The 13,366-nt window shown below is 43.2% G+C and overlaps 2 protein-coding genes across 2 annotated transcripts in view; one reads left to right on the top strand and one right to left on the bottom strand.

Moving 5' to 3' along the window:
• LOC115141677 (protein yippee-like 2) overlaps nt 1-7,777 on the bottom strand; it is a 28,903-nt gene extending 21,126 nt beyond the window's left edge. Inside the window, exon 1 of the mRNA XM_029680764.2 lies at nt 7,549-7,777. The gene's annotated coding sequence lies outside the window, so the exon portion shown is untranslated. The remainder of the gene's footprint in view (nt 1-7,548) is intronic.
• Nucleotides 7,778-8,839: 1,062 nt separating this feature from the next.
• Nucleotides 8,840-12,301, top strand: LOC115141675 (gastrula zinc finger protein XlCGF26.1-like). The gene is made up of 5 exons (XM_029680760.2): nt 8,840-9,127; nt 9,649-9,796; nt 10,041-10,111; nt 10,203-10,278; nt 10,405-12,301. The coding sequence occupies exons 1-5, from the start codon at nt 8,963-8,965 to the stop codon at nt 11,943-11,945; spliced, it is 2,001 nt and encodes a 666-aa protein (XP_029536620.2). The 5' UTR covers nt 8,840-8,962; the 3' UTR covers nt 11,946-12,301.
• Nucleotides 12,302-13,366: the final 1,065 nt, after the last annotated feature.

The raw sequence follows: 13,366 nt of genomic DNA, 5'->3' as shown, positions 1-13,366 counted from the left end.
CAGCAGCAGGGACTGGGAGACTAGTCAGGATCGAGGGACCGATGAACCGAGCAAAGTACAGAGAAATCCTTGATGAAAACGTGCTGCGGAGCCCTCAGGACCTCAGACTGGGGTGAAGGTTTACCTTCCAACAGGATAACGAGTCTGAAAAAACACAGGCAAGACAATGCTGGAGTGGCTTCAGGACAAGTCTCAGAATGTACTTGAGTAGCCCAGCCAGAGCCCGGACTTGAACATCTCTGGAGAGACCTGAAAATAGCTATGCAGCGACACTCCCCATCAAACCTGACAGAGCTTGAGAGGATCTGCAGGAAGAAACTCCCCAAACACAGGTGTGCCAAACTTTTAGTGTTATACCCAATAAGACCCGAGGCTGTAATCGCTGCCAAAGGTGCTTTAGCAAAAAACTGAATAAAGGGTAAATGTGATATTTCAATTTTTTTTTATACATTTCCAAACATTTCTAAAAACCTGTTTTTGCTTTGTCATTATGGGGTATTGTGTGTAGATTGATGGGGGGGGAAACGATGTAATCACGGCTGTAACGTAACAAAATGTGGAAAAGGTCAAGGGGTCTGAATACTTTCCGAATGCACTGTATATTCACTTGCATCTAACATTTTATTCTTCAACTCAACATGTGTTGCACCTGTTGTTTCTTAGGTGAGAGGATGACCGACACATTGAAGAATCCTTCATTCATTTTCAAACACCAGATCATCTTTTGATGCGCCCATCTAGAAAAGGATATCTTTCAAGACCCAGCATTTGTTTGTAGACTAAATGCAGCCCCTACAACAACACAGCACAACAAGTAGAGGCCTACCCTGCTTTGCACCAAAGCCTCTTTGTTTCATATCACAGAAGAAAATCTAAGACAGCTAAGGATAAGCCCAAAGACTAACCAAAACACAAATTCTCTCCCTGTAAAATAATTCTTCAAATATAATATGGATAGGATCCGCCAAAGCTGTCTGAGCTTGCAAAAACTGCCAGCGTGTTTTTCTGACACATCATCGCCCCTGAAGGCTGATGTGCTGAGCTGAATGGTATTGGTATAGTCTGGGTGCCAGACTACATGCCACATCACTTACCAGCCAAAGGTCCTCCCTCGTATCACAACAACAACCTTGCTTATGTAACCGGAGAGGAGCTGCTGCTGCGGTCGAACAGTCAGAGGGACAATGATAGCGATAGCAGCCAGGGGACTGAGAGAGAGAGAGAGAGAGAGAGAGAGACGGACTGGGGAGCGTGCATCCTTGTGTTTGGGGCCCTACTGTAGCTGTCCTTCAGAGCACACAGCTCCACAGCTCCAATGGGAGGCTTTATGTAGTTTCCTCTCTCTCCCTCTTTCTCTTGTTTTTTTCAGGGGCAACAGACAGCATAGTGATGCGTTACATCACTGACTGCAGCAGACTGAATCTCAAATCCTCTTATCTGATCTTGAGGGTGGACAGTTATTGGGGTTTTCCCTTATTTGATCTGTATGAGCCTTCAAGGGGCGGACATTCAGTACCAGTCAAATGTTTGGACACACTTTTTTCTTTATTTCATTATTTTCTACAATGTAGAATAATAGTGAAGACATCAAAACTATGAAATAACACATGGAATCAGTAACCAAAAAAGGGTTAAACAAATCAAAACATATTTTATATTTGAGATTCTTCAAAGTAACCACCCTTTGCCTTGATGACAGCTTTGCACACTCTTGGCATTCTCTCAACCAGCTTCATGAGGAATGCTATTCCAACAGTCTTGAAGAAGTTCCCACATATGCTGAGCACTTGTTGGCTTCTTTTCCTTCACTCTGCGGTCCAACTCACCCCAAACCATCTCAATTGGGTTGAGGTCGGGTGATTGTGGAGGCCAGGTCTTCTGATGCAGCACCATCACTCTCCTTCTTGGTCAAATAGCCCTTACACAGCCTGAAAGAGGGGTTTTGGCGTATCACTGCAGAATGCTGTGGGAGCCATGCTGGTTAAGTGTGCCTTGAATTCTAAATAAATCAGACAGTGTCACCAGCAAAGCACCCCCACACCATCACACCCCCTCCTCTATGCTTCACGGTGGGAACCACATATGCAGAGATCATCCATTCACATACTCTGCGTATGACAAAGACATGGTGGTTGGAACCAAAAATCTCTAATTTGGACTCATCAGACCAAAGATTTCCAACGGTCTAATGTCCCTCGCTCGTGTTTCTTGGCCCAAGCAAGTCTATTCTTCTTATGGGTGTCCTTTAGTAATGGTTTCGTTGAAGCAAATCGACCCCATGAAGGCCTGATTCACGCAGTCTCCTCTGAACAGTTGATATTGAGATGTGTCTGTTACTTGAACTCTGTGAAGCATTTATTTGGGCTGCAATCTGAGGTACAGTTAACTTATCCTCTGCAGCAGAGGTAACTCTGGGTCTTCCTTTCCTGTGGCGGTCCTCGTGAGAGCCAGTTTCATCATAGCACTTGATGGTTTTTACGAATGCACTTGAAGAAACTTTAGAAGGTCTTGAAATTTTCCGGATTGACTGACCTTCATGTCTTAAAGTAATGATGGCCTGTCGTTTCTCTTTGCTTATTTGCAATCCAACATGGCGTAGCAGTCAGATGTATTTGTCTTGTCTTGTCCCGTGTATATATCTTATTTTTTCTTCGTATATATTTTGAATAGATTTTTTAGATTTTTAACCTCAACTTCAACATACTCTCCTGCAACCCGCCTCTCCCAATGTGGTATGGATCTGCTATTTTTTATACTTTAGGACCAGAACCCCCAACAGAAGCTAGCCAATTAACTAGCTACTAGCTAGTAGTCAGTTAGCCACTGCTAGCGGTCATCAGTTAGCCTCAGCCTGGTCAACTCCTGCCAGTCTGCACAGTGCGATTCAACCCAGAGCATATCAGACTGCTTTTTCTCTACCACATCTCCACATCTCTGGATTCCTACCGCAAACTCTGAACCTTTTCACCTGGATCATCGCAGCTAGCTAGCTGCTATCCGAGTGGCTACTCCTGGCTAACGACTCTGTCCTGAAGCAAGCACCAGTTAGCCTGGAGCTAGCCTCGTGCTAGGCCTATCTCCCGGCTAGCTGAATAGGTCCATCAGCCACTTCTTGGGCTACAATACCTATTTTGCCAATTGGCTTGGACCCTTTTACTGCCGACATGGAGCCCCACCGATCCATCACAACTGTTCTGCCGAAAAAACGTCTTAGGGGTTCCAACAGACTCTTCCATCGCAAAGTTCCCCTAAGGCCCTTCTGCTAACCTGCTATCCCCAGCCCGCTAGCTGTCTGAATCGCCGTGTCTCCAGCTCGCCTAGCTATTCACTGGACCCTATGATCACTCGGCTACGCATGCCTCTCTCTATTGTAAATATGCCTTGTCCATTGCTGTTTTGGTTAGTTATTATTGTCTTATTTCACTGTAGAGCCTCCAGCCCTGCTCAATATGCCTTAGCTAGCCTTTTTGTTCCACCTCCCACACATTCGGTGACCTCACCTGGTTTAAATGGTGTCTCTAGAGACAAAACCTCTCATCTTCACTCAATGCCTAGGTTTACCTCCACTGTATTCACATCCTACCATACCCTTGTCTGTACATTATGCCTTGAATCTATTCTTCCGCACCCAGAAATCTGCTCCTTTTACTCTCTGTTCCGAACGCACTAGACGACCAGTTCTTATAGCCTTTAGCTGTACCCTTATGCTACTCCTCCTCTGTTCCTCTGGTGATGAAGAGGTTAATCCAGACCCTGCAGCGCCAAGCTCCACTCCCATTCCCCAGGCGCTCTCATTTGTTGATTTCTGTAACCATAAAAGCCTTGGTTTCATGCATGTTAACGTCAGAAGCCTCCTCCCTAAGTTTGTTTTATTCACTGCTTTAGCACACTCTGCCAACCCGGATGTCCTAGCCGTGTCTGAATCCTGGCTTAGGAAGGTCACCAAAAATCCTGAAATTTCCATCCCTAACTATAACTTTTTCTGACAAGATAGAACTGCCAAAGGGGGCGGGGTTGTAATCTACTGCAGAGATAGCCTGCAGAGTTCTGTCATACTATCCAGGTCTGTGCCCAAACAATTCGAGCTTCTACTTTTAAAAATCCACCTTTCCAAAAACAAGTCTCTCACCGTTGCCGCTTGTTATAGAACACCTTCAGCCCCCAACTGTGCCCTGGACACCATATCTGAATTGATTGCCCCCATCTATGTTCAGAGCTCGCACTGTTGGGTGACCTAACCCGGCACATGTTTAACACCTACAATCTAAGCTAGATGCACTCAATCTCACAGAAATGATCAAGGAACCTACCAGGTACAACCCTAAATACGTAACCATGGGCACCCTCTTAGATATCAACCTGACCAACTTGCCCTCTAAATACACCTCTGCTGTCTTCAAACAGGATCTCAGCGATCATTGCCTGTGTGCGTAATGGGTCAGACGTCAAACAACCATCCCTCATCACTGTCAAAAGCTCCCTAAAACGCTTCAGCGAGCAGGCCTTTCTAACCGACCTGGCCCGGGTATCCTGGAAGGATATTGACCTCATCCTGTCTGTAGAGGATGCCTGGTTCCTCTTTAAAAGTGCTTTCCTCTCCATCTTAAAAAAGCCTGCCCCATTCAAAAATGTAGAAATAAGAACAGATATAGCCCCCGCGATATGCAACTTTTCAGGGAAGTCAGGAACCAATATACTCAGTCAGTTAGGAAAGCTAAGGCTAGCTTTTTCAAACAGAAATTTGCATCCTGTAGCACTAATTCCAAACAGTTTTGGGACACTGTAAAGTCCATGGACAATAAGAGCACCTACTCTCAGCTACCCACTGCACTGAGGCTAGGAAACATTATCACCACCGATAAGTATCCGATAATTGATCATTTCAATAAGCATTTTTCTATGGTTGGGCATACTTTCCACCTGGCTACCCCTACCCCGGCCAACATCTTAGCACCCCCTGCAGCAAGCCCCCTCTCCCGCTTCTCCTTCACCAAAATCCAGACAGCTTAAGTTCTGAAAGAGCTAAAAAAACATCTGGATCCCTACAAATCAGCTGGGCTAGACAATCTGGACCCTCTCTTTCTAAAATTATTCGCCAAAATTGTTGCAACCCCTATTACTAGCCTATTCAACCTCTCTTTCATATCATCTGAGATCCCCAAAGATTGGAAAGCTTCCGTGGTCATCCCCCTCTTCAAAGGGGGAGACAATCTAGACCCAAACTGTTATAGACCTATATCCATCCTGCCCTGCCTTTCTAAAATCTTTGAAAGTCAAGTTAACAAACAGATCACCGACCATTTTGAATCCCACCATACCTTCTCCACTATGCAACCTGGTTTCCGAGCTGGTCATGGGTGCACCTCAGCCACGCTCAAGGTCATAAACGATATCATAACTGCCATTGATAAAAGACAAGGCTTTCGACTCTGTCAATCACCGCACTGTTATCGGCAGACTTGGCTTCTCAAAGGACTGCCTCGCCTGGTTCACCAACTACTTCTCAGATAGAGTTCAGTGTGTCAAATCGGAGGGCCTGTTGTCCGGACCTCTAGCAGTCTCTATGGGGGTGCCACAGGGTTCAATTCTCGGGCCGACTCTTTTCTCTATATATATCAATGATGTCACTCTTGCTGCTGGTGAATCTCTGATCCACCTCTACGCAGACGACACCATTCTGTATACATCTGGCCCTTCTTTGGACACTGTGCTAACAAACCTCCAAACAAGCTTCAATGCCATACAAACACTCCTTCCGAGGCCTCCAACTGCTTTTAAATGCAAGTAAAACTAAGTGCATGCTCTTCAACCGATTGCTGCCACTCCCGCCCAACTAGCATCACTACTCTGACTCAGAATTTCTGACTCAGAATATGTGGACAACTACAAATACCTAGGTGTCTGGTTAGACTGTAAACTCTCCTTCCAGACTCACATTAAGTATTTCCAATCCAAAATTAAATCTAGAATCTTCTTCCTATTTCGCAACAAAGCCTCCTTCACTCATGTTGCCAAACATACCCTTGTAAAACTGACTATCCTACCGATCCTTGACTACGGCGATGTCATTTACAAAATAGCCTCCAACACTACTCAGCAAATTGCATGTAGTCTGTCACAGTGCCATCCGTTTTGTCACTAAAGTGACCTGTACGCTCTCGTTGGCTGGCCCTCACTACATATTCGTCACCAAACCCACTGGCTCCAGGTCATCTATAAGTCTATGCTAGGTAATGCCCTGCCTTATGTCAGCTCACTGGTCACCATAGCAACACCCACTCGTAGCACGTGCTCCAGCAGGTATATTTCACTGGTCATCCCCAAAGCCAACACTTCCTTTGGCCACCTTTCCTTCCAGTTTTCTGCTGCTAATGACTGGAACAAATTGCAAAAATCACTGAAGCTGGAGTCTTATATCTCCCTCTCTAACTTTAATCATCAGCTGTCAGAGCAGCTTACCAATCACTGTACCTGTACACAGACAATCTGTAAATAGCACACCCCCATATTATTACTGGGGTGCAAAAGAGCAAGAGGGTAAGTATCTCTACTTGCACATCATCATCTGCACATCCATCACTCCAGTGTTAATGCTAAATTGTAATTATTTCGCCTCTATGGTCTATTTATTGCCTACCTACCTCTTCTACATTTGCACACACTGTACATAGATTTTTTCTATTGTGTTATTGACTGTCCATTTGTTTATGTATAACTCTGTGTTGTTTGTTTTTGGCGCACTGCTTTGATTTATCTTGGCCAGGTCGCAGTTGTAAATGAGAACTTTTCTCAACTGGCCTACCTGGTTAAATAAAGCTGAAATAAATAAATAAATAAATAAATAAATAAACACATTTGAGCTGTTCTTGCCATACCAAATAGGGCCATCTTCTGTATACCAACCCTACATTGTCAACACACAACTGATTGGCTCAAGCACATTAAGAAGGAAAGAAATTCCACAAATGAACTTTTAACAAGGCACACCAGTTTATTGAAATGCATTCCAGGTGATGACCTCATGAAGCTGGTTGAGAGAATGCCAAGAGTGTGCAAAGCTGTCATCAAGGCAAAGGTTGGCTTCTTTGAAGAATCTCAAATATATAATATATTTTGATTTGTACAACACTTGTTTTTGTTTTGCTCGGAATTTGCGCTACTCCACTGTATATGATGATATTGACATTGTCAGCAGGCTGGATTATGTTAATGCACTCGATTCTCCCATACTGTATTCCTGCCTGCGACTGCTGGTGGTGCAGTATCAGGCCACGCGTAGCGTGTAATAATAATAACAACCAGCTCCACTGCAGACCTTGCCATCCCATCCATGCCCGCAACATAAACAACCAGCTTGCAACATTCTCAACCGCATTGGGCAATTCAATTATAAAAGCCTATTCCACCATAACGGTCAACCATTTCATTATGCAACTGAAATGTAATTTAAGAATTATTATGACAGCAAACGATTCCCCATTATAACACAAATGTGTGTGTGTGTGTATATATACACACACGTTATGGCAATGATTTACATAGATTTACCTTTGAATAGAAGAAAAATATATGTTGACCACTTAAAAAGTCGCACCTCCTCGTTTTCCTCGTATCAATGCCAAACCTAAAACCTTCTTCGCATTCCTTTCAAGTAAATTTCCTCTCCAGCCTGGAAAGTCGTGCAGACGCAATGCTTTCAAGCGCGCGGTGCCCAGACCGAGTTTGATGTAATTGCACAGAATCACACTGTACTTCGTCTGGAGACAAATTGACAGCCGTGTCCGCCAACCAATACTGCGATAATGCATAGCAACACTGCGCTTATTGGTTATGAATAGACAGGAGCAACCAATACTCTTGTTCCTAATGTTAGGCTGGCTACATGCAGTTCTTTTCAGTTTTAGGACAGAGACATGTATTAAATAATTTGCTGAGGAAAGCTATATCATTCAGAAATTGTGTTGAAATGATGTAAATATGCAGAATAGGCACAGCAATGGACTATGGACTTCAACAACTCAACTTTTGATCAAAGATGAACCCTTCATATGACTTGTTTTGACGTTTGGTGGACTCTCCTTGCACCCTACTTCAGGGTTTCCCAAACTCGGTCCTGGGGTCCCCCCTGGGTGCACGTGATTTGGTTTTTGAATCAGCTGTGTAGTGCTAGGGCAAAAACCAAAACGTGCAAACCAGATAGTTAGTTTCCAATCTTTGTGTAACTGATTGCTGCCTCCTAGTGGTGGTTTTAAACCACACTCAATACAAATGAGGTGAAAGTAAAGGTTGCGTGTGAAAGCAGATCAGCACCATCTGATGTTTATACTTGGGGACGTGCTGTTTGATATAAACAATCTAATTTCTTTCCAAATGGCTTCAACATCTATAAACTTGACCTGAGTTTAATGGTAATTTAGCCGCAATCCTGATAGACACGAGACATAGATGCGTTGCCTTTTCTGTTCAATATGCCTTATTGTTGTATATTTTATTCTATGGATCCTGTTCGAAATCTTTACTGACTGATGTCTGGTGATTGTTGTACCTATATTCGGATGTTAGTGGATATAAAGCCTAGAGGTTAAGAGCGTTGGGCCAGTAACTGAAACGTTCGAATCCCCGAGCTGACTAGGTGAAAAAATATGTCGATGTGCCCCTGAGCAAGGCACTTAACCACATTTGTTCCTGTAAATCGCTCTAAGAGCGTCTGCTAAATCACTAAAATGTACATTTCCAATTATCTCACTTGTTGGACTTTTATTTTGAAACTGGAAAAGGCACAATAAGTCTATATATGACGTATTAGAGACGTTCTAGAAGTACCAAGGCTGCCATTTTTTTTGTCTGTTGAGACATGCAAAGGGGCCATCAATCAGCTTTTGATTCAACTAGCTATCTTACTGGAACTAAAGAAGTCGAACAAAATTGTTAATTTTAGTATTAGACCGAGGACACAATTTCAATGGATTACGAGTCATTTCAATCACAAGCAACTTCAATTTTGGCTATTGTTGTTGAAGCGTCCGTGGCAGAAATGTGCAGAGTTGAGCATGAAGCGTCAATCATGGCATCATGTAGTGAAATATATTGCACTGGAGATGATGGTGATCAAAATGTCAACACAGGGGTGGGTGTCTTCCTACGTAGCCAGTTAACTAGTTTGGACTCAGTTTGCATAACAGTACCTAATGTAGTCTATTCCAAGATAGCTAGATGTTCATTAGCCTTACATCTTAACGTTCCGATGCTCAGTTAATACATTTCACTGGCCAAGTCGTAACTTCAGGGGTCAGGAGGACTCGACACTCACTGTTATGATGGCCAACAGCCCAAACTGGTTTGGAACCACTGCTTTACTAGATGCCCCTAGCCCCCCCACCCCCCCCACCCAGATAACGGTTGGAGATGGGGTGTTGTTTATTAGGATCAAACGGTTGGAGAAAGATCAAACTGTTGGGAAACGGTTGGAGATGGGGTGTTGTTTATTAGGATCAAACGGTTGGAGATGGGGTGTTGTTTATTAGGATCAAACGGTTGGAGATGGGCTTTAGTTTTGTAGGATCAAACTGGGAGATAAGTACATGATGTGGTTGTGATATTAGGTAGCCTAATATTGCTTCGCCACGATTTTCTTCCCATTTCCATCAGGCACGGCTTGTCTCCATCATGCACCTGTTGATGAAGGAAGCCATTCGAAAGTTATGTAGGTTATTCACAGAGTGTACTACAATTCTACAAAATGAAAATGAGACCCTGAAGAATAAACTGGAATTAATGGTGACACCACTGGAAAAGGGTGAGATCTGAAAAAGACTAATTCTGTGTTGACAAAGAGTAATCAGTTTGGTTAGTTGGGAGTGTGTCTGAAATCCACAGGAAACCTCAGATTGTAAAAATCTGAAATACAACGTTAAAATCGAAATAGTTAGAATACCATGCAGAGCATTCGATAAACTGGAATATGTAAACATATTCATCTGGTTTCATATGAAAGAGAAACCGTGTTGAAATAATTCCACTTATTTCCATTTCTCTTTTAGGTTATGTTGTGTCTCCTGCCAGTGCAATGAAAGACGGGGAGACTTCTGCATCATCAGAGGAAGACTGTGAGGTGGGTAGATTGTATTTCATCAAAACATGCCAAATGAAATCATTGTAATAGTAAGTCTGTTTTTACTGTGTGTGTATTTGTCTGTTGGCAGGAGGATGACTCAATCGACTGTTCCATCAAGGAGTGTGATATCTCAGGAATCAATGTGACATCAACCAGAGGAGAGGGTAAAACTCTTTGATTGTGTTCTCAGTAATTCTGCTCAGTATACATCTCAACTGTATTTAGCTTATTTTGCAATTGACCAGAGGTTTATGTGGCTTTCTTTGTGTTTGCACTCTATTTGTCCTTAGGTCCTGCAGATGTTGATAATGCACGCAGAGAGAGTTCAGGCACAGACAGTGACCCCCCTGCAGGAGACCGAGAGGAAGTAAAAACAGAGTCCACATCAAGAGACCCGAAAATTGGCGTTGAACACATCCATGATGCTCTCACTGATAGCCCACTAGTCAAAACAGAGGGCAATGGAACAAATGAAGAAGTTTCATCTGCTGATGTAACAGAAACTACAGAGCACAGCTGCCCCAGAACAAAGCAGATCTTTCCCAAAAGGAAGAAATCCTTTAACTGTGACCAGTGTGGGAGGCGTTTTCATCTGAGCAGCTTGCTGAAACAGCACAAGCGAGTTCACACGGGAGAGAAGCCTTTCTGTTGTGGCCAATGTGGAAAGAAGTTTATATACTTAACTTCTCTCAACAAGCATGTCTTTGGTCACTCAAAAGGGAGGACTTTTGGCTGCACAGTTTGCGGAAAGACGTTCCGCGAGGAGAGAGCACTAAAGTCCCACGAGTTTGTTCATTCAGAGGCAAAACCATTCAACTGTCTGACTTGTGGACAGGGTTTCACAACAAGAAACAGTCTTATGGTGCACCAGAGAATTCACACAGGTGAAAAACCATATAGCTGCACTATGTGTGGAAAGAGTTTTGCACAATCCAGTTACCTCACGACACATAAGAGAACACACTCCCTCGACAAGCCATTTAGGTGTGCTCAGTGTCAAAAGGGTTTCATGACTGAGCGGGCGTTGAAATCTCACCAGGTAGTGCACACAGGACTGAAGGCATTTAAATGTGAGATATGCGGAAGCAGTTTTGGTCACGAGGTCAACCTTAAAAGACACAGTCTGATTCACACAGGGACTAAACCGTTCTGCTGTAAGGTGTGCGGAAAGCAGTTCAACCAATCCAGCACCCTCAAAGGACACATGCAGGTACACGAAGGACTGAAGCCCTTTATGTGTGACATTTGTGGAAGAACATTTGTATACAATTACGCTCTGAGAAACCACCAGCAGACACACATGGATGACGAAAAGAAGGACAAGCACAGGAAACCACAAAGTTGTGAGATATGTGGGAAGTGCTACAGCTCCATTGGGACGCTTAAAATACACCAGCTGCTTCACACAGGTGAGAAGCCGTTTGTTTGCTCCACATGTGGGAAAACCTTCACCCAGCGAGCTGCTTGTGTCATACATCAGAAGGTTCACACTGGAGAGAAGTCTCACATGTGCAGCGTGTGTGGGAAGAGCTTCAGTTTGCCAAACAGTCTTCGACTACATGAACGAATTCACACTGGCGAGAAACCTTACACATGTGAAACTTGTGGGATGACCTTCCGTATCAGCGGTAACCTTAAAAGGCATATGCGTGTTCATACAGGAGAGAGGCCTTTTAGCTGTGAAGTATGTGGGAAAATGTTCAGCCAAGCTAATAATGTCAAAGCTCACATGCAGGTGCACAAAGCAGAAAAGCCATACTCATGTGACAATTGTGGAAAAAGCTTTGCCTATGTAAGAAATTTCAAGGAACACAAGTGTGTCAGTAGATAACCATTTGCAGCACTGTGAGGATTGTATCACAAAATGTGTAGTTTGGGGTGCCTACATGGTTGACAAGAGGATCAACTTTTATTATTATTATTAAGAGAGTGGGATTTAAAAATGAAATCTCTTAGTTTTAGGGTTGATGATGCTGTAAACTGATATCTGGGCATTTGTTGAGCAGGAAGATGACATGGTCTCAGTAAGTTATTTATTTGTAGCAAAACTTATTTTGTTCTTTTAGCACTTTTATCAAATTGCATAAGCTTTTTCTTTAATGGACAGATATAAATGTACTGGGGGAGGGGTGCTCCAAAATAAGGGAGGGTTGTCAATTACATTGTTTTGCTTTGGGGAGGGTTGCGTGGGTTTTTTTATTGGGCAAAGGGGAGGGTAGTGTGTTTTTTTTTTTTGGGGGAGTTCTCCCTGGTTTACATTCGCTCTTCTGCATGTATTTTCCCTATAGACAATGGCTTGTGGAAGAACATTTGATATTACACTAATAAACTTTTAAAATGTTTGTGAAGGTTTGGTATGATGTGGCTATAATTACGCTTTAGCTACTGCAAGCCTATGATAATGAAGGCAGTGCGCCCCGGAGCTCCAACTGACTGACAGTTCAACTTGAGGTGAGGAGGTCTATTTCAGGCCTACCAGAGTTTACCCCTATAATCTAACAATATAATGCTTATCTTAATCAAAAATATTCTGATTGAAAATCTACAAATTAGCCTCCGTCTGTACATCTATAGCTGCATAGCAGACGCTATAGCCTACAAAGAAATACATTGTGAAGCATTTGCGAGTGCGACACACTAGGCTGGTAGGGGAGTCAGGGACATTAAATGCTGAGCTTTTAAAAAACATTTTGTTGTATTAAATCATTATAGTCTATAAATTGCGCATATAGGCTGTGAGTTACTTATAATTAAATAAACAGTAACTTTGAATACATTTTTAGAAACACCATTTTGGCCAGAGTCTGGCTTTAGGATCATGCAATGGTGCTGGGAGAGCATGCCAGCATCGAAGAATATCCTCTCCGCTCTTGCAGAGCTACTAGGGTTGCAAAACACTCTTTTCTCTACTCTTGCCAGGCTGGGCAGGGATGCAGAGTTTAAAAAATATATACACTGCTCAAAAAAATAAAGGGAACACTTAAACAACACAATGTAACTCCAAGTCAATCACACTTCTGTGAAATCAAATTGTCCACTTAGGAAGCAACACTGATTGACAATAAATTTCACATGCTGTTGTGCAAATGGAATAGACAACAGGTTGAAATTATAGGCAATTAGCAAGACACCCCCAATAAAGGAGTGGTTCTGCAGGTGGGGACCACAGACCACTTCTCAGTTCCTATGCTTCCTGGCTGATGTTTTGGTCACTTTTGAATGCTGGCGGTGCTTTCACTCTAGTGGTAGCAT

This window comes from Oncorhynchus nerka, linkage group LG14 (genome assembly GCF_034236695.1).
Source record: "Oncorhynchus nerka isolate Pitt River linkage group LG14, Oner_Uvic_2.0, whole genome shotgun sequence".
Classification (NCBI taxonomy): domain Eukaryota; kingdom Metazoa; phylum Chordata; class Actinopteri; order Salmoniformes; family Salmonidae; genus Oncorhynchus; species Oncorhynchus nerka.
The sequence above is the reverse complement of the archived record's forward strand: the minus strand, read 5'-3'. Positions and strand labels throughout refer to the sequence as shown.